This window comes from Oncorhynchus tshawytscha, linkage group LG07 (genome assembly GCF_018296145.1).
Source record: "Oncorhynchus tshawytscha isolate Ot180627B linkage group LG07, Otsh_v2.0, whole genome shotgun sequence".
Lineage (NCBI taxonomy): Eukaryota > Metazoa > Chordata > Actinopteri > Salmoniformes > Salmonidae > Oncorhynchus > Oncorhynchus tshawytscha.
In genome coordinates, this window is record NC_056435.1 from 49018768 (window position 1) to 49045708 (window position 26941).

Consider the following 26941-nt stretch of genomic DNA (forward strand, 5'->3'; position numbering starts at 1 on the left):
TTTGTTGTTCATACAGTGAGGATTTACCATCTTCAGATAATGTAAAACAGTGGTATCTGATCAAATGTGGATGTTGGATAATTAAATTGATCAGCAGCATCAGGAATTGGAATAACAAAATAGGTTTACTCACGGCTTGCTTTATGTTTTACCATTTGATTTGGGGATGTAGACAATTTCTGAAGTAGCTAGTTAACCCTATTTGGCCAATTTCTGCCAGCGAGTATTCCACAATGAGCGAGTTCGTTTAACATTGCCAGTTGCCTTGGATGGGCGGATGTTGCATATTTTAGACCATTCCATTGGTCGTTAAGCAACATCTCAACCGACCCGGTGCACCGGGGCATGCAAGACGAACTCGCCCATTGACAATCAAACTACGTACCCAACCGGCTAGTGGAGGAGAGCTCGATCCTCGAGGACTTGTCAGCAGTGCATCTGGAATATAAAAAAATAGACAATATTAAACTTTAGGTGAGTAACAGTTAATGTCACTTTCTTTTAAAGATGCTAATTTATCGTTTCTATTCAATAATTGGAATGCAAGAACACTAGCCACACCTAGAAATACTATTGAGTGGCTTGTTTATGACATGGTCCTGACATGGCTAGCTGGCAAATCCACATGCTAACGTAATGTAGCTAGTTTGCGGCTGGTAGCAGCTATGATACAAGCCATGACATTTTATCAGGTCTTTGCCATCCATCCGATTTTCAGATTATGCAGGCACATCAAAGGTAACGTTAGGTAATTAATGTAATTAAATCATGAGTATTTCTTAATCAATTGAACCATTGATGCCATTCGAAATAAGGGTATGTGGAATTAGTGCTGTAGCAAATATGGGTTTGATTACTTAAGAAAAAACACATATCTAGCGAACGGTGCACCAAAAATCGAACCCGGGTCGCTGGTGTGAAAGGAAACTCATAACGTCAATAGTGACGTCACTTGGTATGAATTAGAACACTGCTGACGCAACACTGCCCCTTAAACGGGAAGGCACGTTCCGGTGCTTCGTATGCTTAGCCCCCCTTACAAGTCCGGGTCGTGCGTTCCGATGGCCTCACAGCAGTCATCCCACTTTTAACACGAACGGCAAGGCATCGAACCTTGCGTCAATACTCAGTAGGGTTAACTCTCTTAGTTGGAATTGTACGGTGGCTCATATAGCAGGATCACTATAATACAATTGCAGTGTCCAGGATTTGTTACTCTGTGTTTATATTGTATGTATGTATCAAGCCAGGATGCTGTGTTTAAAGTATATTTGACTTGTTTAAAATATATTTGACTTTTGATTAAAATCCTACTAAAAGGGTGTTTACCACATGAGTGCCTCAATTTGCAAGAAAATAAGTAAATGCACACTTTCAGTGTCCAGGACGTTTTCTTCTAGTCAGGAAGCGCCGGATTGCTGTGTTTAACGTGTTATCACAATCGGTCTTATGTAGATTTATGATGGACAATAAACCACTTAAAACAGTTGATTAATCACAGACTTTTCACTCTTCTGATAGTGTAGTCAGGTGATTCTCATGAAACCTGTTTTAACCCTGGCAGTAGTTGAATTACACTGAACTAAAATATAAACACAATATGCAACAATTTCAAAGAGTTTTATGAGTTTAAAATGTGTTTATTTTTTATTTAACCTTTTTAACTAGCTAAGTCAGAACAAATTCTTATTTACAATGACGGCCTACCGTTCATATAAGGAGATAAGTCAACTGAAATAAATTAATTTTAGGCCCTAATCTATGGATTTCATGTGACTGGGAATACAGATATGCATGTGTTGGTCACAGATACCTTTTTTAAAAAGTAGGGGTGTGGATCAGAAAACCAGTCAGTATCTGGTGTAACCACCATTTGCCTTATACAGCGTGGCACGTCTCCTTCACATAGAGTTGATCAGGTTGTTTATTGTGACCTGTGGAATGTTGTCCCACTCCTCTTCAATGGCTGTGCGAAGTTGCTGGATATTGGCGGAAACTGGAACATGCTATCGTACACGTCAATCCAGAGCATCCCAAACATGCTCAACAGGTGACATGTCTGGTGGGTATGTAGGCCATGAAAGAAGTGGGACATTTTTAATCTTCTAGGAATAGTGTAGAGATCCTTACGACATAGGGCCTTGCGTTATCATGCTGAAACATGAGGCGATGGTGGCGAATGAATGCCATGACAATTGCCCTCAGGATCTCGTCACGTTATCTCTGTGCATTCAAATTGCCATCGAAAAATGCAATTGGGTTTGTTGGCTGTAGCTTATGCCTGCCCATACCATAACCCCACTGACACCATGGGGAACTCTGTTCACAACGTTGACATCAGCAAACCACTCGCTCACACAATGCCATACATGCTGTCTGCCATCTGCCCGGTACAGTTGAAACTGGGATTCATCCATGAAGAGCACACTTCTCCACCGTGCTAATGAACACCGAAGGTGAGCATTTGCCCACTGAAGTCGGTTTCGATGCCGAACTGCAGTCAGGTCAAGTCCCTCTTGAGGGCGACAAGCATTCAAATTAGCTTCCCTGAAATGGTTTCAGACAATTTTTGCAAAAACTCTTAGGTTGTGCAAACCCACAGTTCCATCATCCGACTGGGTGGCTGGTCTGACGATCCCGCAGGTAAAGAAGACGGATGTGGAGATCCTGGGCTGGTGTAGTTACGTGGTCTGCGGTTGTGAGGCCGGTTGGACGTACTGCCAAATTCTCTAAAACGACGTTGGTGGCAGCTTATGGTAGAGAAATGAACATTCAATTCTCTGGCAACAGCTCTGGTGGACATTCCTGCAGTCAGCATGCCAATTCCTCAAAATGTGAGACATCTGTGGCATTTTGTGTGGCACATTTTAGAGTGGCCTTTTATTTTCCCCAGCACAAGGTTTGATTGTGTTGTTTAATCAGCTTCTTGACATTCCACACCTGTCAGGTGGATGGTTTATCTTGGCAAAGGTCAAATGTTCACTAACGGGTATAAACAAATTTGTGCACACAATTTAAGAGAAATAAGCTTTTTGTGCATATGGAACATTTCTGGGATCTTTTATTTCATTTCAGGAAACATGGGACCAACAGTTTACAGTTTACATGTTGCATTTATATTTATTCAGTGTAGAAAACCATGATGCATCTTCAACAATCAACTATCATTCTGAAGGCTAAGATGTCTATTGTCTGATTTAAAATACATTTTCACACTTCATTTTTTACATTTTAACCCCAAATTCTCATTACCCGAAATGCATCCAGATGAAATTGTCAGGTAATTTTTATATACCTGCGTTGGTGGTTGTGGAAGTTGTGGTAAAATGCATAATATCTGATCAAGTGCCAGTTTCGTGAGGGTCACCCACAGCTCTGACTTGTGTTAGGCGGTACTGTCAGCAACTGATATGAGATGATACTGATATAAGTAAATGATGCAGGTAGCTGCTAAAGTCATAAACAGGAATTTAAACAAGACTTAAATAAGTGTTGATACAACATGTATAGCTTATTAATACTACAAGGGCCCAGAGTTTTCCCCAGTTAGCCTACTTCTTCTTTCCCTACTGAATCTACTTTTGTAACAGTTCTGAATGGGCTGAGAAAAGACCTGACTCTGACAAGCTACTGACAAGCTAGCCCTCCCCTTGGTTCACGCCCCTTGGCTAGTTTGGCTTGGTAGCCCTTGATTGGTCGAGGAGGAGGCGTTGAAGGAGATTGAAAGACCTATTGGTTGCTGGAGCAGAACTGGTATAGGGTGAAGTTGCCCCTAGATGCTGATCTGGGGTCAGTTTTGCATTTCCCCCACTATTGGGGGTTAGTATCAAGGAAGGGAAGCTTATCCTAGATCTGTATCTAGGGCAGGGATGGGTAACTTCAGCCCTCGGGGGCCGGAGTGGTGTCACACTTTTTCTCCATCCCTTAGCACGCACAGCTGATTAAACTAATTACTCTCTGAACTGAAGTTGATTATTGGAGTCAGGTGTGTTAGCTGGGGCTGGGGCAAAAGTACAACACCAATCAGGCTCCCGATCTAGGGGAAACTTCACTCCGGAGCAGCAGGAACATGTTGGCAGTGAAACAGAGAGCAGTTAATATCGAGTTATAGTGAGTCATGCTAAGTTAACTGGAACTGGATATCTCATATGACAAATGCCCCTTAAATTGTTAAGGCTAACAACCTTTCTATTTGAAAACATACAGTCTCAACACAGAGTCATTTAGAACACAGAGTTCCATATACATTGAACTGAAACGGAATAGTTTTGCCCTATTCCTGCCATGTGAGATTTTCCCCTCTGTAGATATAACTAGGGACTATACTGTACACACAATAAAGTGAACAGCTTACTTCATGGGGAATGACATGTCTACTTTGAACAATTATTTTGAACTTTGGTGCATGCCCTGGTTGTATTGTTGGGTGCATGCCCGACTCATGCTGGGGTCACCCAGGCACTGTGAAATCTGATTGCACCGACTCTCTTTTTAGGTCACACACACACTCTGGGCTCTATTTTAACAAACCTAGGCCTAACGCAATGGTAAATCTTAGTGCTTGCGGTAGCGTTATAGGTTTGGGGGTGTGGCAGAAATATTTCAGCTATTTTCACAATTGGAATTATGGGTGCGGTAGTGCGAAAGGACTGAGTTTTGATTCATAAATTAGTTGTAGGTGTGTGTAGGCTTGACCCCCTCACTGGCCAATCACAGCATGCTCCAGGGCTAAATATGTGGTTGCTTCAAGTTGTGTATTTACAGTCTTTTATGTATTGCATTGTCATCAACTCCAATAAGAATGTTAGTCCGTTACAGCATAGTTTGTTAAATAGCCTAGAGAAACTAAATGTCATCTTTCCTAAATATGTTGAACATGTTTGCGGTCTACATTGTAGGAAGCCTAATTACGTGGCTTTAATAAATGGGTTTGGTTGTTTAGCAACACAACCGATGTGTGTGTGTGTGTGTGTGTGCGCAACTATGGAGCAAAGCAGATGGGGTTGGCTTAGAATGTAAATGATATTTTGTCTCCAATGTTTATTGAAAACAAATACATTTGCACAATGATCACTTGTTGTCTCTCAAATACATTGTTACAGTTGTTGGTTAGCTAGCTTTTGAATTTTAGCATTAGCATTGCCATGAAATCGGTCAAAACACCTCAAAACAAGACATGCTATCAAGAACAAGATGAAACTAGCTGAAATGAACCACATACGATTCCCCACATGGCAGTTTCTTGTCAATGTTGGTAACCATCTGGCCATCCAGAATCACAACAGCTCTGACTTCTGCCCCATTGAAGCGTGTGCATTGTTTTCGTGACATTTTCAGCTAGCCCATATGGATATATACTGAACAAAAATATAAACACATCATGTAAAGTGTTGGTCCCAAGTTTCATGAGCTGAAATAAAAGATCCAGGAAATATTTCACGTGCATGAAAAGCTTTGTTCTCTCATTGTTTGCCCACATTTGTTTACATCCCAGTTAGAGAATTTCTTCTTTGCCATGATAATCCATCCACATGACAGGTGTGGCATATCAAGAAGATGATCAAACAGCATTATCATTACACAATAAAAGGCCACTCTAAAATGTGCAGTTTTGTCATGCAATGCTACAGATACATAAAGTTTGGAGAGTGTGTGCAATTGGCATGCTGACTGCAGGAGTGTCCACCAGAGCTGTTTCCAGATAATTGAATGTTCATTTCTCTACCATAAGCCACCTCCAATGTTGTTTTAGAGAATTTGGCAGTACGTCCAACCGGCCTCACAACTGCAGACCACGTGTAACCATGCCAGCCCAGGACCTCCACATCCGGCTTCTTCACGTGCGGGATCGTTTGAGACCAGCCATCCAAACAGCTGATGAAACTCAATAGTTTTTCTGAATGTAATAAAGCCCTTTTGTGGGGAAAAACTCATTCTGATTGGCTGGGCCTAGCTACCCAATGGGTGGGCCTATGCCCTCCCAGGCCCATCCATGGCTGCGCCCCTGCCCAGTCTTGTGAAATCCATAGATTAGGGCCTAATTTATTTATTTCAATTGACTGATTTCCTTATATTAACTGTAAAATTGTTGTTTTAATGTTTTTGTTCAGTATATATTGTTAAACATAGCATTCACACTGATATAGGGGCTAGACCCACTGTAAATTGCATTATGTCTGCCATGTACATGTCAAACGTTGTCAATAAGCAAGATTAAATTCACTATTGATAAGGCTTAGAAGAGTGAATAATTCTAATCAAAACGAACTTGTTTTAAATAGGCTATTTATGTCGAAATACAGTTACAGGCACCATAATTGCTCCCCATGGGCATATAATATTAAAGGAAAAAATCAACCCAAAACCACTATTCCTATAGTTTCCAATGTTAAATAACACTAATCGAAACTTTACTGGCCCGGACATGGCGTAGCCTAGTTAAAATGCATTAGGGTCATGCTGGGCCAATAGGTTGACGTGCTTTCTATGTTCAGCTGTATTAGGCAAAAGTTGGTTATTATGGTATGTATTAAAAAGCTGTGTAATATAATCTAGCAGTGTAAGTCATTACTTTATTACTCTCATTTTGATAAGATTTTTTAAACATTTAACATCAGGATGCTGCCCCTTTAAGACAACAGCCTTTCAAAAAGAGATATTGTTCCGTCTACAGTAGATTAATGCTTTGTGCCTTTTTGTAGTTTTCTTTGTGCAGACTATCAGCAGTAGCTAGCATATTACTAGGATGTTCACAATTGAACGTTTACTTGTAAATCAATTTCCCTAAATTCAGCAAGTGGATTGATGAGAGCTTATTTTTACTCTCGACAGCTCATGTGTGCTGTGTGAACGCATCAATTTAGCTATGTACTTCTCGAGAAGTTGTAACTCGCGAGGAGCGTTGTTGAATGAACGTCCAATCATGTTGCTCAAATGCAAATAGCATGACTTTTTTGCGTGAAGTCTTTTTTTCTGTTTTTCCCCATAGTTGCGCACACGTCGGTTTTGTTGCTCAACAACCAACCTATGGCAGACAATGACACAGCAGGTAAATGTTGAACTGGTACGCCAAATTGCACTGAGAAGTTACTGGCTCCTGGGTGGATGAAACCCACAACAGAGGTGTCATCTGCGTATTTAAAGAATTTTTGGGCTGGATCAGAGGATTGACAATCATTCGTGTACAGGATTGGCGAAAGTACGCAACCTTGCGGGGCTCCCATATTCACCGTTTTAGATGTGGAGATAGCGGAGTTAAATTTAACTTGTTGGGTACGGATCACAAGGAAACATTTAATCTAGTTGATCAGTACAGAGTTGACACCCATATTCACCAGTTTATCCACCGGTAGGTGGGATTGGATGTTATTGAACGCACTACTGAAGTCAATGAATACCACTTTAACTAGGCTATTTGCCTGTTCTAAGTGTTTGTAAATGTTGTTCAGCATGACCAGTAACACATCATCAACAACTCTGGTTTGGATTTAGTTTTATTTATCCGTTATTTTACCAGGTAAGTTTACTGAGAACACATTGACATTTGCAGCAACGACCTGGGGAATAGTTACAGGGGAGAGGAGGTGGATTAATGAGCCAATTATAAACTGGGGATTATTAGGTGACCGTGATGGTTTGAGGGCCAGATTGGGAATTTAGCCAAGACACCGGGGTTAACACCCCACCCCTAGTTGAGACACCAGAGAAAATGTGTTTTTATAATTATTTTTTCAAATAATTTCATAGGTACAGATTACAGGGCATAAGTCATTATTTTATTTTGGCCTGTTTTTTTAGGTACTGGGACAATCAGCTGTTTTTTCCATGAATCTGGAATTATCCCGCTTTCCAGTGACTCCACTTTCTGCTGCGATGTAAAATCACACATCAAACCTGTAATAGAAACTGTTCAAATAATTTGCAAAGACAAAGTCATTATCAACGGTCATGCAATGTCTCTGTCCGTCAGGGCCGCCCAGTCAGTGGGCTTGAAACAGTCCTGGAGGGCGTCAGTAGCTTCAGGAGTCCAGCTTTTAATCTCCACCTATTTAGCCTTCTCTCGCTGCAGTCGCGGTTTGTAGACTGGGATGAGCTGGACCATGTTATGAGCTCAATCTCCGAGATTGGGTAGTGTCTTGGAGGAATACGCACCTGGGACAGAGGTTCAGACAGGCTTCGTTTCGGGTAGGACATGTAAAATATTGCGGGTATGATGGTAAATGTTCAGATTGACTGCACATGTTAAAGTCTCCCATGATCAAATCAAATCAAATTTATTTATATAGCCCTTCGTACATCAGCTGATATCTCAAAGTGCTGTACAGAAACCCAGCCTAAAACCCCAAACAGCAAGCAATGCAGGTGTAGAAGCACGGTGGCTAGGAAAAACTCCCTAGAAAGGCCAAAACCTAGGAAGAAACCTAGAGAGGAACCAGGCTATGTGGGGTGGCCAGTCCTCTTCTGGCTGTGCCGGGTGGAGATTATAACAGAACATGGCCAAGATGTTCAAATGTTCATAAATGACCAGCATGGTCGAATAATAATAAGGCAGAACAGTTGAAACTGGAGCAGCAGCACGGCCAGGTGGACTGGGGACAGCAAAGAGTCATCATGTCAGGTAGTCCTGGGGCATGGTCCTAGGGCTCAGGTCCTCCGAGAGGGAGGGAGAAGGAGAGAATTAGAGAACGCACACTTAGATTCACACAGGACACCGAATAGGACAGGAGAAGTACTCCAAATATAACAAACTGACCCTAGCCCCCCGACACAAACTACTGCAGCATAAATACTGGAGGCTGAGACAGGAGGGGTCAGGAGACACTGTGGCCCTATCCGAGGACACCCCCGGACAGGGCCAAACAGGAAGGATATAACCCTACCCACTTTGCCAAAGCACAGCCCCCACACCACTAGAGGGATATCTTCAACCACCAACTTACCATCCTGAAACAAGGCTGAGTATAGCCCACAAAGATCTCCCCCATGGCACAACCCAAGGGGGGGCGCCAACCCAGACAGGATGACCACATCAGTGAATCAACCCACTCAGGTGACGCACCCCATCCAGGGACGGCATGAGAGAGCCCCAGTAAGCCAGTGACTCAGCCCCTGTAATAGGGTTAGAGGCAGAGAATCCCAGTGGAAAGAGGGGAACCGGCCAGGCAGAGACAGCAAGGGCGGTTCGGTGCTCCAGAGCCTTTCCGTTCACCCTCCCACTCCTGGGCCAGACTACACTCAATCATATGACCCACTGAAGAGATGAGTCTTCAGTAAAGACTTAAAGGTTGAGACCGAGTTTGCGTCTCTGACATGGGTAGGCAGACCGTTCCATAAAAATGGAGCACTATAGGAGAAAGCCCTGCCTCCAGCTGTTTGCTTAGAAATTCTAGGGACAATTAGGAGGCCTGCGTCTTGTGACCGTAGCGTACGTGTAGGTATGTACGGCAGGACCAAATCAGAGAGATAGGTAGGAGCAAGCCCATGTAATGCTTTGTAGGTTAGCAGTAAAACCTTGAAAAGCCCTTGCTTTGACAGGAAGCCAGTGTAGAGAGGCTAGCACTGGAGTAATATGATCACATTTTTGGTTCTAGTCAGGATTCTAGCAGCCGTATTTAGCACTAACTGAAGTTTATTTAGCGCTTTATCCGGGTAGCCGGAAAGTAGAGCATTGCAGTAGTCTAACCTAGAAGTGACAAAAGCATGGATTCATTTTTCTGCATCATTTTTGGACAGAAAGTTTCTGATTTTTGCAATGTTACGTAGATGGAAAAAAGCTGTCCTTGAAATGGTCTTGATATGTTCTTCGAAAGAGAGATCAGGGTCCAGAGTAACGCCGAGGTCCTTCACAGTTTTATTTGAGACGACTGTACAACCATTAAGATTAATTGTCAGATTCAACAGAAGATCTCTTTGTTTCTTGGGACCTAGAACAAGCATCTCTGTTTTGTCCGAGTTTAAAAGTAGAAAGTTTGCAGCCATCCACTTCCTTATGTCTGAAACACATGCTTCTAGCAAGGGCAATTTTGGGGCTTCACCATGTTTCATTGAAATGTACAGCTGTGTGTCATCCGCATAGCAGTGAAAGTTAACATTATGTTTTCGAATAACATCCCCAAGAGGTAAAATATATAGTGAAAACAATAGTGGTCCTAAAACGGAACCATGAGGAACACCGAAATTTACAGTTGATTTGTCAGAGGACAAAACATTCACAGAGACAAACTGATATCTTTCCGACAGATAAGATCTAAACCAGGCCAGAACTTGTCCGTGTAGACCAATTTGGGTTTCCAATCTCTCCAAAAGAATGTGGTGATCGATGGTATCAAAAGCAGCACTAAGGTCTAGGAGCACGAGGACAGATGCAGAGCCTCGGTCTGATGCCATTAAAATGTAATTTACCACCTTCACAAGTGCCGTCTCAGTGCTATGATGGGGTCTAAAACCAGACTGAAGCATTTCATATACATTGTTTGTCTTCAGGAAGGCAGTGAGTTGCTGCGCAACAGCCTTTTCAAAAAATTTTGAGAGGAATGGAAGATTCGATATAGGCCGATTTTAGTGAGTTTGGTACACATCCGGTGGATAGAGAGCCGTTTATTATGTTCAACATAGGAGGGCCAAGCACAGGAAGCAGCTCTTTCAGTAGTTTAGTTGGAATAGGGTCCAGTAGGCAGCTTGAAGGTTTAGAGGCCATGATTATTTTCATCATTGTGTCAAGAGATATAGTACTAAAACACTTGAGCGTCTCTCTTGATCCTAGGTCCTGGCAGAGTTGTGCAGACTCAGGACAACTGAGCTTTGAAGGAATATGCAGATTTAAAGAGGAGTCCGTAATTTGCTTTCTAATAATCATAATATTTTCCTCAAAGAAGTTCATGAATTTATCACTGCTAAAGTGAAAGTCATCCTCTCTTGGGGAATGATCAGCTTTACTGTGTCAGGTGACTGTTTCAGCCTGGGATACAAGGTCATGGATCACGTCGGCAGTTGTGGGCTATGTAAACAAACAGTCGGGCTTGATTTATTTCCTGTGGCAGGTAGTATAGCTGTAGGTTAAGAGCAAGGAGTTCAATATCTTTAGTACAGACCTGGTGCTTCGTTGTGATATTGGCTGAATTACAGTATTTCTCGTTGATGAACTCAAACTCCTCTGCCTTTCCTCTTACTGGAGTTGATGCTTCGGTCCATTCTAATGATTGTGTAGCCGTCCAGCTCCACTGCAGAGTCGGGTTCCTGTTCCATAAGCCAGGTCTCAGACAGATCAGGCTAGATTGTCAGTACTCGGACAGGTATTGCCTGTAGCTCGTCAGTAGGCTTGGGCGGTATACAGTATACTGGGGTATTTGGAAATAGCCATGGGATGGTTTTCAATACTGTTTAAATGATTATTTTTTCAACCAATTTTCATTTTTGTAGCTACTTTGTAAGCAAATACCTGTAGTTAACTTGTGCAATACGTTAGGAGATAAAGCAGACCGCGTTCTTCATTTCACCTGTCACATTATTTTACATTATGAAACGTATTGTAGTTCCCCAGTTGAGCCAGTCAAATGTTTGTTTGTTTGTAAATAGCACAATGTGAGAAAGCGGGAGCAGGTGAGTCCAGCTGTGTATTGACAGTATTCACATTTTATATATTATATTTATAAGTCCATTCTAGTGTAAACTTGAAGCCAAGTGTCGGAGAATAAGCAGGATATCTTGTGTATGATATCCGCGGTTGCGGCTCTCTATATCCATTAATATGGATATATTGGTCGACAGCATGATTGGTGCATTTCACTTAAAACATTTTTTAAAAACTAACAGCAAAAGTACTGCTGTTTGCCTCATTATTAGCTATCTAATTTCATACCACTAAAAACTTGGTTGATGGAGGTGGATCGCAACTTTAAAACACATTAAATAAACAAGCACGAAAACGACAAGCACAAAGGACCGTGTCTCTGGAAGAGCAGCCCCCATACATAATACGTTTTATAAACATCGTGGAAGGATCATACAGATTGCATACAGATTGCATTCACTCACTGTTTTTCTGCTCCTAAACTTGATCTTTTAATAAAGCTTTGGTGATTTAATATTTATTTAAAGCAGTCTCATGAACCAAATCCTTTGTTGATAGGCTGCTGAAATGAAAAACCAAGCAATCTGTGTTATTGTTAAGACCTGCTTTTGGTTGGACTCAACTTTCGTGCTGCATGCAATTGTCACTTTTGTGCTTGCTTTTACGGCATACCTCAAATATTACCACCCCTCCCACCTCAGTACAAGTGGGTTGATGTGAGACAGGTAAATTGCCGAACCTGGCATAAGGGATGAAAATGCCAGTGCGCCAGTTTTTACATGACAAAATTTCAAACAAAAAACTATGATTACAGATCTCAGGTACAGATCTACCATGTTATAATATAACAAAACAGTAGGGTCAGCATTTCTCATGAGGCAGTTGACTGTGTTAAAAAGAATGACATCCATGTTTTGCACGGGTCCATGCTATGGGTATGTTTAAATGAGGTTTTCATGTTAGGGGAACGTGTATATTTGTGCTTCTTGTTTATTAATTGTACTTCTTTCCCCTCAGACTATCAACACCAATGCAATGCTGCTCCTCAGACACTGTCGAAGCCTAACCAGAGTAGGCCTTCTCAAGACTCAAAGGTAGCCATAAAATAAGCTGCATTTTTTACCTTTCAGCTTAAAAGTAATATCAAAGTTATAAAAAATATATCACTAACTGCATGGCCATTCTGGCAGACCTGGCATCTGCCTTTTCTCCTTATTGCTATAGTCCACTTTAATGACCTGTTTATGTCTTGCCTAGTCAAAGGTCTGAGTCGGAACAGCCACTAAAAAGATCTTACATGTCTTTAAAAAAAACAACATACCAGCCACCCAGGGCTGTCAGCCAGGAAAGTGCAAGGCAGGGCCAGTATGTATGACTGACTTTAAAGGAATAATTTTCACTACGGCTAACTGCGTCCCAAATGTCATCCTATTCCTTAGCATTCGGGAAGTATTCAGATCCCTTGACTTTTTAAATCAAATCAAAATCAAATCAAATGTATTTATATAGCCCTTCGTACATCAGCTGATATCTCAAAGTGCTGTACAGAAACCCAGCCTAAAACCCCAAACAGCAAGCAATGCAGGTGTAGAAGCACGGTGGCTAGGAAAAACTCCCTAGAAAGGCCAGAACCTAGGAAGAAACCTAGAGAGGAACCAGGCTATGTGGGGTGGCCAGTCCTCTTCTGGCTGTGCCGGGTCGAGATTATAACAGAACATGGCCAAGATGTTCAAATGTTCATAAATGACCAGCATGGTCAAATAATAATAAGGCAGAACAGTTGAAACTGGAGCAGCAGCACGGCCAGGTGGACTGGGGACAGCAAGGAGTCATCATGTCAGGTAGTCCTGAGGCATGGTCCTAGGGCTCAGGTCCTCCGAGAGAGAGAAAGAAAGAGAGAATAAGAGAGAGCACACTTAAATTCACACAGGACGCCGAATAGGACAGGAGAAGTACTCCAGATATAACAAACTGACCCTAGCCCCCCGTCACATAAACTACTGCAGCATAAATGCTGGAGGCTGAGACAGGAAGGGTCAGGAGACTCTGTGGCCCCATCCGAGGACAACCCCGGGCCAAACAGGAAGGATATAACCCCACCCACTTTGCCAATGCACAGCTCCCACACCACTAGAGGGATATCTTCAACCACCAACTTACCATCCCGAGACAAGGCTGAGTATAGCCCACAAAGATCTCCGCCACGGCACAACCCAAGGGGGGGGCGCCAACCCAGACAGGTCTTAAACATTTTGTTAAGTTACAGCCTTATTCTAAAATGGATTAAATAGTTTTTTCCCCTCATCAGTCTACACAGAATACCCCATAATGACAAAGCAAAAACAGCCGTTTAGAAATGTTAGCACATTTAAAAAAAAAAATGTAAAAAAAAACATTTACATAAGTATTCAGACCGTTTACTCAGTACTTTGTTGAAGCACCTTTGGAAGTGATTACAGCCTCGTGTCCTCTTGGGTATGACGCTTTAAGCTTGGCACACCTGTATTTAGGGAGTTTCTCCCATTCTTCTCTGCAGATCCTCTCAAGCTCTGTCAGGTTGGATGGGGAGCGTCGCTGCACAGGTATTTTTATGTCTCTCCGGAGATGTTCTATCGGGTTCAAGTTCGGGCTCTGGCTGGGCCACTCAAGGACATTCAGAGACTTGTCCTGAAGCCACTTCTGCTTTGTTTTGGCTGTGTGCTTAGGGTTGTTGTCCTGTTGGAAGGTGAACCTTCTCCCCATTCTGAAGTCCTGAGCGCTGGGGAGCAGGTTCTCATCAAGGATCTCTCTGTACTTTGCTCCGTTCATCTTTCTCTCGATCTTGACTAGTTTCCCAGTCCCTGACGCTGAAAAACATCCCCACAGCATGATTCTGCCACCCCCATGCTTCACCGTAGGGATGGTGCCACGTTTCCTCCTGACGTGACGCTTGGCATTCAGCCCAAAGAATTCAATCTTGGTTTCATCAGACCAGAGAATCTGGTTTCTCAAGGTCTGAGAGTCCTTTAGGTGCCTTTTGGCAAACACCAAACGGGCTGTCATGTGCCTTTTACTGAGGAGTGGCTTCCGTCTGGCCACTCTACCATAAAGGCCTGATTGGTGGAGTGCTACAGAGATGGTTGGCCTTCTGGAAGGTTCTCCCATCTCCACAGAGGAACTCTGGAGCTCTGTCTGAGTGATCTCTATCTACAAAATGTAGAAAATGTCAAGGGGTCGAAATACTTTCCAAATGTACTGTACATAGTGCACTACTTTTGACCAGGACCCAAAGTAAAAAGTGATCAACGGTAGTGCACTAAATAGGAATGTGGCCCTAGTGTCAGAAGCTGGGTTAATGATTTCCAAGCAGGAGCAGAGATAATCAATTACCTCCTTATCAAACGAGCTCCTGAAATACAGATTTGTCTCCCCCTTTTATTTGTTTAGTTAGTCTTATTGCTTATTGATATGAACTGTATGCAGTTTGCCTGACCTTTTAACATCTTTAAGGAGTGGAGTATCCTAGGAGAGGCCTCTGTCTGGGTTATCAGGTGAAATCTGGACCATAGAAACTATTTTAACATGTCAGTTAAGTCTAATGGGCCCAAACTTTTTTAGATTAGCCCTCTGGTCCATGAATAGAAAAAGCTTTTGTCAGTTACATAGTTACGCCTTATCTTACAGCAGGATCTACTCAAGTATATTTGCACTGCCTACCATAACTTGTCCTTTGTATGGACATGGGTGTAACTATCTGTAACATGAATGCAATCAGTACATGAGTAAACTGCTAGGTGTGTCTCAAATGACTCCCTATATAGTGCACTGCTTTTGGCCAGAGCCATTTGGGACCCACCCCTACTGTTTGTCTGATTGTGACACTGGTCTGTGTGTCTCCTACAGGGTGCAGTTGTTGCAGGGTGCGGCCCTTCCTGTGGCCGTGTGTGCGGGCAGCCTCTGTGCACGCTGGGGCAGCAGTCATGGGGGGCATAAGTCAGGGCAGTACCAAGGCAGCCATGGTCCCAACTGGAGACACGCCCTAGCAGGACTGCTGGCTGGGACAGGGGCTGTACTGGCCTATGGCCTCCACCACAGCCAGGTGAGAGGGATAGTCTGTGTACTAATAGCTGGTGTGATGGAAGTTGTGGTGCATTTATGCTATTATACTGTTGGAGAAATCTAACCTACAATATGGGCATTTAACAGCATTTATAGTTTTTCAAGGCTGTATATTGTTCAGTAGAAATGATTTTGTTACCTGTTTTGTAGCATAAATAATGTCAAAAATTACTTTTCGGTATGTTTCTGCTCTTTTTTTCTTCTTTTTCTTTCTTCTGTAGCTGATATTTGACTGTTTGTCTTCTCTCCAGACTGAGCAGGCAGCAACCACTATAGTCCAGCCCATAGCCCCAGCCTCCTCTCTACCCATCTACACCCAGGACGAGGTCACCAAACACCGCTCTGTTGAGGAGGGCGTCTGGGTCACCTACAAGGGCAGTGTCTATGACATCACAGAGTTTGTGTCCATGCACCCTGGTGGTGATAAGATCCTGCTAGCAGCAGGTGGGGCTCTGGAGCCCTTTTGGGCACTGTATGCCGTTCACAGCCAAGATCACGTGCTGGAGATCCTGTCTGAGTATAAGGTGGGCGAGCTGTGTATGGTCTTGTTATCTGGTCTGTGCAAGTGTGAATAATTCTACTGTTGCTACGACAGCATATCTTCCCACAACCAATTCTTATTATGAAACCTTTGTTACAATTTACTCTCTTTTTTTTATCTAAATAACATAACAATAAAATATATACAGTGCCTGCAGAAAGTATTCAGACCCCTTGACTTTTTCCACATTTTGTTACATTACAGCCTTATTCTAAAATGGATTAACAACAACAAAAAAACTCAGCAATCTACACACAATACCCCATAATGATGAAGCAAAAAGTTGTTTTTTATTTTATTTTTGCAAATGTATTACATATTAAAAACACATACCTAATTTACATAAGTATTCAGGCCCTTTGCTATGAGACTCGAAATTGAGCTCAGGTGCATCCTGTTTCCATTGATCACCCTTGAGATGCTTCTAAAACATGGAGTCCACCTGTGGTAAATTCAATTGATTGGACTGAACTTGGAAAGGCACATACCTGTCTATATAATGTCCCACAGTTGACAGTGCATGTCAGAGCAAAAATCAAGCTGTGAGGTTGAAGGGATTGTCCGTAGAGCTTCGAGACAGGATTGTGTTGAGGCACAGATCTGGGGAAGGGTACCAAAACATTTCTGAAGCATTGAAGGTCCCCAATAACACAGTAGCCTCCATCATTCTTAAATGGAAGAAGTTTGGAACCACCAAGACTCTTCCTAGAGCTGGCCACGTGGCCAAACTGAACAATCGGGGGAGAAGGACCCTGGTCAGGGAGGTGACCAAGAACCTGATGGTCACTCTGACAGAGCTCCAGAGTTCCTCTTGGAATTTCCCAAAAGGCACCTAAAGACTCAGACCATGGGAAACAAGATTCTCTGGTCTGATGAAACCAAGATTGAACTCTTTGGCCTGAATGCCAAGCGTCACATCTGGAGGAAACCTGGCAACGTCCCTGCAGTGAAGCATGGTGGTGGTAGCATCATGCTGTGGGGATGTTTTTCTGCGGCAGAGACTGGGAGACTAGTCAGGATTGAGGGAAAGATGAACGGAGCAAAGTACAGAGAGATCCTTGATGAAAACCTGCTCCAGAGTTCTCAGGACCTCAGACTGGGGCATAGGTTCACTTTCCAACAGGACAACGACCCTAAGCACACAGCCAAGACAATGCAGGAGTGGCTGCCTTGAGTGGCCCAGCCAGAGCCCGGACCTGAACTCAATCGAACATTTCTGGAGAGATGTACAGCAACTCTCCACATCCAACCTGACAGCTTGAGAGCATCTGTATAGAAGACTGGGAGAAAATCCCAAAATACAAATGTGCCAAGCTTGTAGTGTCATACCCAAGAAGACTAGGCTGTAATCCTGCCAAAGGTGCTTCAAGAAAGTACTGAGTAAAGGGTCTGAATACTTATGTGAATGTGATATTTCAGTTTTTTATATTTAATAAATTAGCAAACATTTCTAAAATCCTGTTTTTGCTTAGTCATTGTGGGGTATTGTGTGTAGATTTGATCAAATTTAGAATAAGGCTGTAACCTAAAAACATTTGGAAAAAGTCAAGCGGTCTGGATACTTTTTTGAAGGCACTGTGTATGTGTGTAATATATACAGTGCCTTGCGAAAGTATTCGGGCCCCTTGAACTTTGCGACCTTTTGCCACATTTCAGGCTTCAAACATAAAGATATAAAACTGTATATTTTTGTGAAGAATCAACAACAAGTGGGACACAATCATGAAGTGGAACGACATTTATTGGATATTTAAAACTTTTTTAACAAATCAAAAACTGAAAAATTGGGCGTGCAAAATTATTCAGCCCCCTTAAGTTAATACTTTGTGGCGCCACCTTTTGCTGCGATTACAGCTGTAAGTCGCTTGGGGTATGTCTCTATCAGTTTTGCACATCGAGAGACTGACATTTTTTCCCATTCCTCCTTGCAAAACAGCTCGAGCTCAGTGAGGTTGGATGGAGAGCATTTGTGAACAGCAGTTTTCAGTTCTTTCCACAGATTCTCGATTGGATTCAGGTCTGGACTTTGACTTGGCCATTCTAACACCTGGATATGTTTAGTTTTGAACCATTCCATTGTAGATTTTGCTTTATGTTTTGGATCATTGTCTTGTTGGAAGACAAATCTCCGTCCCAGTCTCAGGTGTTTTGCAGACTCCATCAGGTTTTCTTCCAGAATGGTCCTGTATTTGGCTCCATCCATCTTCCCATCAATTTTAACCATCTTCCCTGTCCCTGCTGAAGAAAAGCAGGCCCAAACCATGATGCTGCCACCACCATGTTTGACAGGGGGGATGGTGTGTTCAGGGTGATGAGCTGTGTTGCTTTTATGCCAAACATAACGTTTTGCATTGTTGCCAAAAAGTTCCATTTTGGTTTCATCTGACCAGAGCACCTTCTTCCACATGTTTGGTGTGTCTCCCAGGTGGCTTGTGGCAAACTTTAAACAACACGTTTTATGGATATCTTTAAGAAATGGCTTTCTTCTTACCACTCTTCCATAAAGGCCAGATTTGTGCAATATACGACTGATTGTTGTCCTATGGACAGAGTCTCCCACCTCAGCTGTAGATCTCTGCAGTTCATCCAGAGTGATCATGGGCCTCTTGGCTGCATCTCTGATCAGTCTTCTCCTTGTATGAGCTGAAAGTTTAGAGGGACGGCCAGGTCTTGGTAGATTTGCAGTGGTCTGATACTCCTTCCATTTCAATATTATCGCTTGCACAGTGCTCCTTGGGATGTTTAAAGCTTGGGAAATCTTTTTGTATCCAAATCCGGCTTTAAACTTCTGCACAACAGTATCTCAGACCTGCCTGGTGTGTTCCTTGTTCTTCATGATGCTCTCTGCGCTTTTAACAGACCTCTGAGACTATCACAGTGCAGGTGCATTTATACGGAGACTTGATTACACACAGGTGGATTGTATTTATCATCATTAGTCATTTAGGTCAACATTGGATCATTCAGAGATCCTCACTGAACTTCTGGAGAGAGTTTGCTGCACTGAAAGTAAAGGGGCTGAATAATTTTGCACGCTCAATTTTTCAGTTTTTGATTTGTTAAAAAGGTTTGAAATATCCAATAAATGGCGTTCCACTTCATGATTGTGTCCCACTTGTTGTTGATTCTTCACAAAAAAATACAGTTTTATATCTTTATGTTTGAAGCCTGAAAAGTGGCAAAAGGTCGCAAAGTTCAAGGCGGCCGAATACTTTCGCAAGGCACTGTATATATATATTTGTATACTTTAAAAAAAAAAGGTGGGTGAGCTGAGTGAGGAGGATCGGCGGAAGCAACAAAGCGTGAAATCCACGGACCCCTACTCTACCGACCCGGAGCGGCACCCTGCCCTGCGCATCAACAGCCTCAAGCCCTTCAATGCCGAGCCCCCACCCGAAATCCTCTCCGACAACTACATCACCCCTTCAGCCATCTTCTTTAAGAGGAACCACCTGCCTGTGCCACAAGTGGACCCGAAATCCTACCAGTTGCAGGTGGAGGGTGTGCCTGGTGGAGTATCTCTGAGCCTCTCTCTGGAGGAGCTGAAGACACGCTTCCCCAAACACACAGTCACGGCCACGCTGCAGTGTGCTGGCAACCGCCGCTCGGAGATGAATAAAGTCAAGCAGGTGAAGGGGCTCAATTGGGGCATCGCTGCGATAAGTAATGCTACGTGGAGCGGCGCCAGGCTGAAGGATGTGCTGCTGGCAGCTGGCTACAGGTCAGAGGTGGCCCAGCAGACATCCCACGTTCAATTTGAAGGCCTTGACAGTGACGTGACCGGCACCACCTACGGAGCATCTATCCCGCTCAACAAGGCGGTAAGTGAAGAGGGCGATGTGCTGCTGGCTTACCAGATGAATGGAGAAGACCTACCTGCTGACCATGGCTATCCCGTACGGGTGGTGGTGCCGGGAACGGTGGGCGCCCGCAATGTCAAGTGGCTGGGAAGGATCATAGTGAGTGAGGAGGAGAGCAGCAGCCACTGGCAGCAGTATGACTACAAGGGCTTCTCCCCCGCCACTGACTGGGACACGGTGGACTTCAAGTCGGCCCCAGCCATCCAGGAGCTGCCCATCCAGTCGGCCATCACCCAGCCAGTGGAGGGAGCTGTGGTGGAACGCAGCGCAGAGGAGGTGACGGTGAAGGGCTACGCTTGGAGCGGGGGCGGCCGGGAGGTGGTGCGTGTCGATGTATCTCTGGATGGGGGGCGGACCTGGCAAGTGGCGCAGCTACAGAGCAGTGAGAAGGGGCAGGTCCCGGCCCCCTCGCCCCCACCCGGCAGAGCCTGGGCCTGGAAGCTGTGGGAGCTGACAGCCCCACTGCCCCCCGCGGTCCAGGAACTGGAGATCGTGTGCAAGGCGGTGGACAACAGCTACAACATGCAGCCAGACTCAGTGGCACCTATCTGGAACCTGAGGGGAGTTTTGAGTAACGCCTGGCACAGGGTGAAAGTCACAGTCAAGGAGGATGAGGAAAAGCAGAAACTGTTGTGATCTAGGGGGTTGTGTTCAAGTCTTAGAGTGTAGAGGTGAACAGATGATGTTTTAACCTGCCCCTCTCCAGACAGACAGCGTGTAACACGCTAAAGCTCTGGGGGAACTGAAACTAAAAACCGCTCTGTTGACTTGTTGCGCCGCAAAACAGCTAATTCTGTTCAGTGGAGATGGAAAAAAAAAAACGGCATTCATCTGTGTGTAGCTAATGTTGAGCGCTTAAAGAACATTGTGGCCAGTTGGGTTAAAAAGAATCCCAAACGCACCACAAAACAAGATAACAGAAGCAAATCTGTTGGTGTCAACAGTTGCTCAAGGACAAGCAAAAACACCTTGTCAGTGCTGTCCTTTTCATATCTTAAAATCTATTCACTAACTTCTTTGGCTTTAATGACAAGCTTGCTTCCATTTCATGATTTTATAAGGGTGTCATTTGCTGGATCCAGAGAATATTCTAATTCTTTGAGTTGCATTATCTTAACCCATATTGATTATAGCAATTGATAAATTGTCTATCGTATAACTAATTATTCATTGTGTAAGATCAAAAGCACTTTGATCTTGTAAGTTTCAGCTAGTGTTATCTGCTGCATTAAGCAAGGTACCGTATTGTTTTGATTTTCACAAAAGAAAGTTCTCAGTTATATTTTTGAGAGAAATTGTTTTGCACACAATGTATGCATTTAAATGAATCAGCGATACTGCTTTTGTCAATTGTGATAAAACATATTTTCTCCACCTATCTGGTTACATGCTACATGATTGATTAGGAGCTTTAAATGAATATGTAATAAATAACACTTAAAAAAATATATATATTTAGAAATAACACATTAATGTTAAATATTAAACTTACACTACATGACCAAAAGTATGTGGACACCTGTTCGTCAAACATCTCATTCCAAAACAATGGGCATTAATATGGAGTTGGTCCCCCCCTTTGCTATAACAGCCTCCACTCTTCTGGGAAGGCTTTCCACTAGATGTTGGAACATTGCTGCAGGGATTTGCTTCCATTCAGCCACAAGAGCATTAGTGAGGCTGGGCACTGATGTTGGGCGATTAGGCCTGGCTCGCAGTCGACGTTCCAATTCATCCCAAAGGTGTTCGATGGGGTTGAGGTCAGGGCTCATGCAGGCCATTTAAATTCTTCCACAAAGACACTCTAATGTACTTGTCCTTTTGCTCAGTTGTGTACCAGGGCCTCCCACTCTTCTTTCTATTCTGGTTAGAGACTGTTTGTGCTGTTCTATGAAGGGAGTAGTACACAGCATTGTACGCGATCTTCAGTTTCTTGGCAATTTCTCGCATGGATTAGCCTTCATTTCTCAACAAGAATAGACTGACGAGTTTCACAAGAAAGTTATTTGTTTCTAGCCATTTTGAGCCTGTAATCAAACCCACAAATGCTGATGCTCCAGATACTCAACTAGTTTAAAGAAGGCCAGTTTTATTATTCTTTAATCAGAACAACAGTTGTCAGCTGTGCTAACATAATTGCAAATATATATTTTTTTAACTTATCTATTTTTCTTAACTGCATTGTTGGTTAAAGGCTTGTAAGTAAGCATTTCACTGTAAGGTCTACCTGTTGTATTTGGCGCATGTGACAAATAACATTTGATTTGATTTGACTACACAGAAATTGTGCTGGCAGATCAATATCGTTATTATGTTTATCAGATACAGAACACTTGACCAGAAATCTGCATGTTGTTGCACATGCTATTTATTTTTATAGCAGGATGAATAAATACAGGAATTAAACAAATCAATAAACGTTTTTGCATGGGGGCATCTGGTTGTGAACCCATTCCTCTAACTCACGGATGGTCAACTGATGGCCCGCGGCCCCTCCTTTGAAGGCCCATGGATCAATTTCCAAAATGTGTTTGTGCATCAGCAGTTCTTCTCTTGTTATGTCAGTCACTGACATTCACTCAATTAGCGAATGTCAGCAAAACAACATTTTAGGGCCCCCAAAAGGCTAGGGTCGGCTCTGACTGCGTGGATGTGCTTGTGCAGACCCACTCATGATAAGGTCAGATTTTTTTGTAGCCCCCACTCCCATCAAAGTTGCCCATCCCTTCTCTAACTTCTTCACTTTAATGGCTGTTGCAAACTATTCTCCAGACAGAACATGCACCATCACACACATTTACCAGAATCTAACCTCGTGCCCAGGCAAGAGAGAGCCGGCTGGTGGACAAAATGACTCAATCTTAATTGAAAGGAGTAGCTTTTCTGCTTGCATGACCTCAAGTACTCACATCACCACAAACACTCCCCGTGAAGACTGGACCATGCCAAAACCACGCAAAGCCTCCTCTCCACCCCAGTGTCTCCACTGTTTGCAGCTTGTAAAGCTGATGACAGTGATTTGGAAGAGGTACAGTATATGTTAGAGTGGACCTTAATGATGGCTGACAACTTCTCCATCCCAGTCGGCTCCATTATACATGTGCCACCACATAACTACACTGGCACCAGCATAACTATTCCAGCATGGCACACGACAATAAAATAGACTAGCATGCCTCTTTCCATCCCCACACACACTGTTTTCACACCTCTGTCTTGTTAGGCTATTGTACAACTAAGCGATGTGTGCTTCAGTAAATAGACATGGGAGCCAGCTACACTCTTAGAAAAAAGGGTTATTCGGCTGTTCCCATAGGAGAACCCTTTTTGGTTACAGGAGAACCCTTAATGGTTCCACGTAGAACCCTTTTGGGTTCCATGTAGAACCATCTGTGGAAAGGGTCCTTCATGAAACCCAAAAGGGTTATACCTGGAACCAAAAAGGGTTCTTCAAATGGTCCTCCTAAGGGAACAGCCCTTTCAGGTTCTAGATATCACCCGTTTTTCAGATTTTTTTCTTTCAATTTTACCGCTAGTCAAACTGTCCTACGGTGCTAGTGGTTAGGCTCAGAGATTGTAAGTATGGACTCAGTGTGTGCCGGCTCTAACATTCCCGCTACATTTAGATGTTAGAGCTGGCACACACTGGGTCCATACTTACAATCTCCAGTCTGATACTACAACAGCTGTTCTTTATCCTTTCAACTGTACTTTCACAGGGCAGGGAGAGGGTGTGGAAGACAAAGAGCAGCCATTTTCTGGATGGTGCAACTGATGTTTGCAGCAGGTTCTCTGAGCCTAACCGCTAGCGCCGTAGGACAGTTTGACTACCGGTAAAATTGAAAGAAAAAATAAACAGAAAAACGGGTGATATCTAGAACCTGAAAGGGCTCTTCGGCTGTTCCCTTAGGAGGACCCTTTGAAGAACCCTTTTTGGTTCCAGGTATAACCCCTTTTGGGTTCCATGAAGGACCCTTTGCTAAATTGTAATCATTCGCCTACCTCCTCATGCCTTTTGCACACAATGTATATAGACTCTTTTTTTCTACTGTGTTATTGACTTGTTAATTGTTTACTCCATGTGTAACTCTGTGTTGTCTGTTCACACTGCTATGCTTTATCTTGTCCAGGTCGCAGATGTAAATGAGAACTTGTTCTCAACTTGCCTACCTGGTTAAATAAAGGTATAATACAAAAATAAATACACACATACTCAAGGGGAAGAGAAGCAAGGATATACATTTCAGATAGCAAGACTAGATACATGCTTGTTTGAAGTTTGGTGTTGTTTTAACCACTGTGGGGTTGAAGGAAAATTAATTAAAATATTTTGATTTTGTAGCTGAGAAAGCAAACCCGATTCAATGTGATTCACTTCCTTGTTAATCATGGATGGGCATTCACACAGAACCCCCATAGGCAAACAGATACATGAGATAAATGTCCCTACAAACAGCTGTAGAATGCAATCATGATTGAGTTGATGACATTGTACTTAGGTTCACCCTGCATACTCAATAAGTATGACTCTTTCTCTTGGAAGTCTACAGGCTGACCAAACAGATACATTGTGAATAGATATCTTTGTTAACCCTATCAGTCCCGAGACCCAAGCAGAAATCGTCTTTTCATTTATCTGACTTGTTGTCCAGCCATTATATTTAGCCTCACAATGAAGTGTTTCACAATTTTCTTTTCAGGACAACCAGGGCTACAAGTTGAACACAAAACAATTTGACATCAACAGTTTAATCCATGAGTTTATTTTTATTTATTTTATTTCACCTTTATTTAACCAGGTAGGCAAGTTGAGAACAAGTTTACAACTCATTTACAATTGCGACCTGGCCAAGATAAAGCAAAGCAGTTCGACACATACAACGACACAGAGTTACACATGGAGTAAAACAAACATACAGTCAATAATACAGTATAAACAAGTCTATATACGATGTGAGCAAATGAGGTGAGAAGGGAGGTAAAGGCAAAAAAGGCCATGGTGGCAAAGTAAATACAATATAGCAAGTAAAACACTGGAATGGTAGTTTTGCAATGGAAGAATGTGCAAAGTAGAAATAAAAATAATGGGGTGCAAAGGAGCAAAATAAATAAATTAATTAAATATAGTAGGGAAAGAGGTAGTTGTTTGGGCTAAATTATAGGTGGGCTATGTACAGGTGCAGTAATCTGTGAGCTGCTCTGACAGTTGGTGCTTAAAGCTAGTGAGGGAGATAAGTGTTTCCAGTTTCAGAGATTTTTGTAGTTCGTTCCAGTCATTGGCAGCAGAGAACTGGAAGGAGAGGCGGCCAAAGAAAGAATTGGTTTTGGGGGTGACTAGAGAGATATACCTGCTGGAGCGTGTGCTACAGGTGGGAGATGCTATGGTGACCAGCGAGCTGAGATAAGGGGGGACTTTACCTAGCAGGGTCTTGTAGATGACATGGAGCCAGTGGGTTTGGCGATGAGTATGAAGCCAGGGCCAGCCAACGAGAGCGTACAGGTCGCAATGGTGGGTAGTATATGGGGCTTTGGTGACAAAACGGATTGCACTGTGATAGACTGCATCCAATTTGTTGGGTAGGGTATTGGAGGCTATTTTGTAAATGACATCGCCAAAGTCGAGGATTGATAGGATGGTCAGTTTTACAAGGGTATGTTTGGCAGCATGAGTGAAGGATGCTTTGTTGCGAAATAGGAAGCCAATTCTAGATTTAACTTTGGATTGGAGATGTTTGATATGGGTCTGGAAGGAGAGTTTACAGTCTAACCAGACACCTAAGTATTTGTAGTTGTCCACGTATTCTAAGTCAGAGCCGTCCAGAGTAGTGATGTTGGACAGGCTGGTAGGTGCAGGTAGCGATCGGTTGAAGAGCATGCATTTAGTTTTACTTGTATTTAAGAGCAATTGGAGGCCACGGAAGGTGAGTTGTATGGCATTGAAGCTTGCCTGGAGGGTTGTTAACACAGTGTCCAAAGAAGGGCCAGAAGTATACAGAATGGTGTCATCTGCGTAGAGGTGGATCAGAGACTCACCAGCAGCAAGAGCGACATCATTGATGTATACAGAGAAGAGAGTCGGTCCAAGAATTTTCTATGCACTTCTATGTAGAAGAACTCCTTACCTTGTAACGACTCTTGTGTAGCTTGTGAGCATCATAGAGAAAAACATGAGGCTCAGTTTTTCATAGATTGCTTTTTGTAGTTTGTAGCTCAAACCATTTGGATTCTACAGACGTTTTTGTAAGAAGACCCAGCCCCATGCCCCTTCAGAATCTGTCCTTGTCTCACAAACACCGCTCTAGTTCAGCCCCTGTTAATCACACAGCTGAATGGTTGGTATCTATAGATGCAGAAGAATAGACTAATCTAATGGTACAACAGAAGTCTGTAGTTCAAACATACAATGTTTAAATGGTAACTCTCACAACCCCAATTTCAGCCTTTGCCCAGCAAATGTTCAAAACATGTATTCAGGTGAGAAGTTGTGGATGGGGGGATTGCTCATAAATATTAATTTTGGAGGTGGGTAAACATATTTGTACCTGATCCCAACATTGCTCACTAAAGCATATTTACCAGAAGTCCATTGGTACGGTCTGATAATACAATTATGTGTATTGCATCTATTTCCACTTGTGTTGTATATTCAAATCCCCCATGGGACACAAAAAAAATGATGAAATGTTTTATTGTATTGGAAAGAATAGTCTAATCATCACCTTGAAAATGAAGATAAAGGGCAAAGTTCAATCCAACCCCCATTGCAGTAACAATTTTTCCAATGGTCAAATTAACTCACAGATTGGTTTTGGGTACTGTATAAAAACCTACAACTACTACCAGGGGGATCACTCACAGGTATGCTTTCACTTT

At 43.0% G+C, this 26941-nt stretch overlaps 1 protein-coding gene across 1 annotated transcript; it reads left to right on the forward strand.

The window, feature by feature from the left end:
* The first annotated feature begins 338 nt into the window (after positions 1-338).
* On the forward strand, positions 339-21446 carry suox (sulfite oxidase). The gene is made up of 5 exons (XM_024427485.2): positions 339-474; positions 12587-12663; positions 15452-15647; positions 15919-16191; positions 19469-21446. Exons 2-5 carry the CDS (start codon positions 12605-12607, stop codon positions 20702-20704), a joined length of 1764 nt encoding a protein of 587 aa, XP_024283253.1. The 5' UTR covers positions 339-474; positions 12587-12604; the 3' UTR covers positions 20705-21446.
* Positions 21447-26941: the final 5495 nt, after the last annotated feature.

Excerpts from the sequence above, each read along its gene's own strand:
- suox (XM_024427485.2), top strand. The coding sequence starts at position 12,605 with ATGCTGCTCCTCAGACACTGTCGAAGCCTAACCAGAGTAGGCCTTCTC. Across the intron at positions 12,664-15,451 it reads GGCCTTCTCAAGACTCAAAG|GGTGCAGTTGTTGCAGGGTG; the intron begins GTAGCCATAAAA and ends TGTCTCCTACAG. Across the intron at positions 16,192-19,468 it reads AGATCCTGTCTGAGTATAAG|GTGGGTGAGCTGAGTGAGGA; the intron begins GTGGGCGAGCTG and ends TAAAAAAAAAAG.